At 38.7% G+C, this 623-nt stretch overlaps 1 protein-coding gene across 1 annotated transcript; it reads right to left on the minus strand.

Moving 5' to 3' along the window:
- Positions 1-564, minus strand: LOC116351858 (multidrug resistance-associated protein 4-like). The gene is made up of 2 exons (XM_031784005.1): positions 424-564; positions 1-339 (listed from the first exon to the last, which is right to left on the minus strand). The coding sequence occupies exons 1-2, from the start codon at positions 549-551 to the stop codon at positions 66-68; spliced, it is 402 nt and encodes a 133-aa protein (XP_031639865.1). The 5' UTR covers positions 552-564; the 3' UTR covers positions 1-65.
- Between the last annotated feature and the right edge of the window lie 59 nt (positions 565-623).

A 623-nucleotide genomic window follows, 5' to 3' on the forward strand; every position in this document is an offset into this window, starting at 1 on the left:
CATTCTCTATTGTGTCTACCCCCTAGATTTGAACTTTGTCCATAAAAATGGATCAGAGATTGAGTTTATTTTTCACAAAATGTGGATCTTTCAAATTTTGCCTTGGCTTTTAAATACAAGCGATCATATTCTTGTTGTCCGAGCGCTTCGACCATTTTCCGGAATGCTCCATCATTGTTTTTCAAAAGAACATAGGGAGCATCGACCTCAACGGCAACACCAGCATCCATAACTAATACGCGATCAGAATCGATGACTGTGTTAATTCTATGCGCAACAGTCAATACAGTAGAGTTAGCGAATTTCTCTCTTATTGTCCTCTGAATCAACTCATCCGACCTGAAAGAGATACGAAGGCAAATTATTTGTTTTGAATTTAATGAGAATAGACATCAATGGTGTTACGAAAAAGAAGTGAGTTACCGAAGGTCTACATTTGCTGTTGCTTCGTCAAGAATAATGATGCGATTCTTTCTCAAAATCGCACGTGACAAGCATAAGATTTGTCTTAGGCCCGTGCTGAAATTCTGTCCATGAGCCAGAACCGGCATTTGCAATCCATTATTTTTCAATACAAATTCTTTGAGCTCAACATTCTCGAGTGCATTCCAAATGTCGTCATC

Source organism: Contarinia nasturtii, unplaced genomic scaffold (assembly GCF_009176525.2).
Source record: "Contarinia nasturtii isolate CC-2019 unplaced genomic scaffold, AAFC_CNas_1.1 Cnas_scaffold_6456, whole genome shotgun sequence".
Lineage (NCBI taxonomy): Eukaryota > Metazoa > Arthropoda > Insecta > Diptera > Cecidomyiidae > Contarinia > Contarinia nasturtii.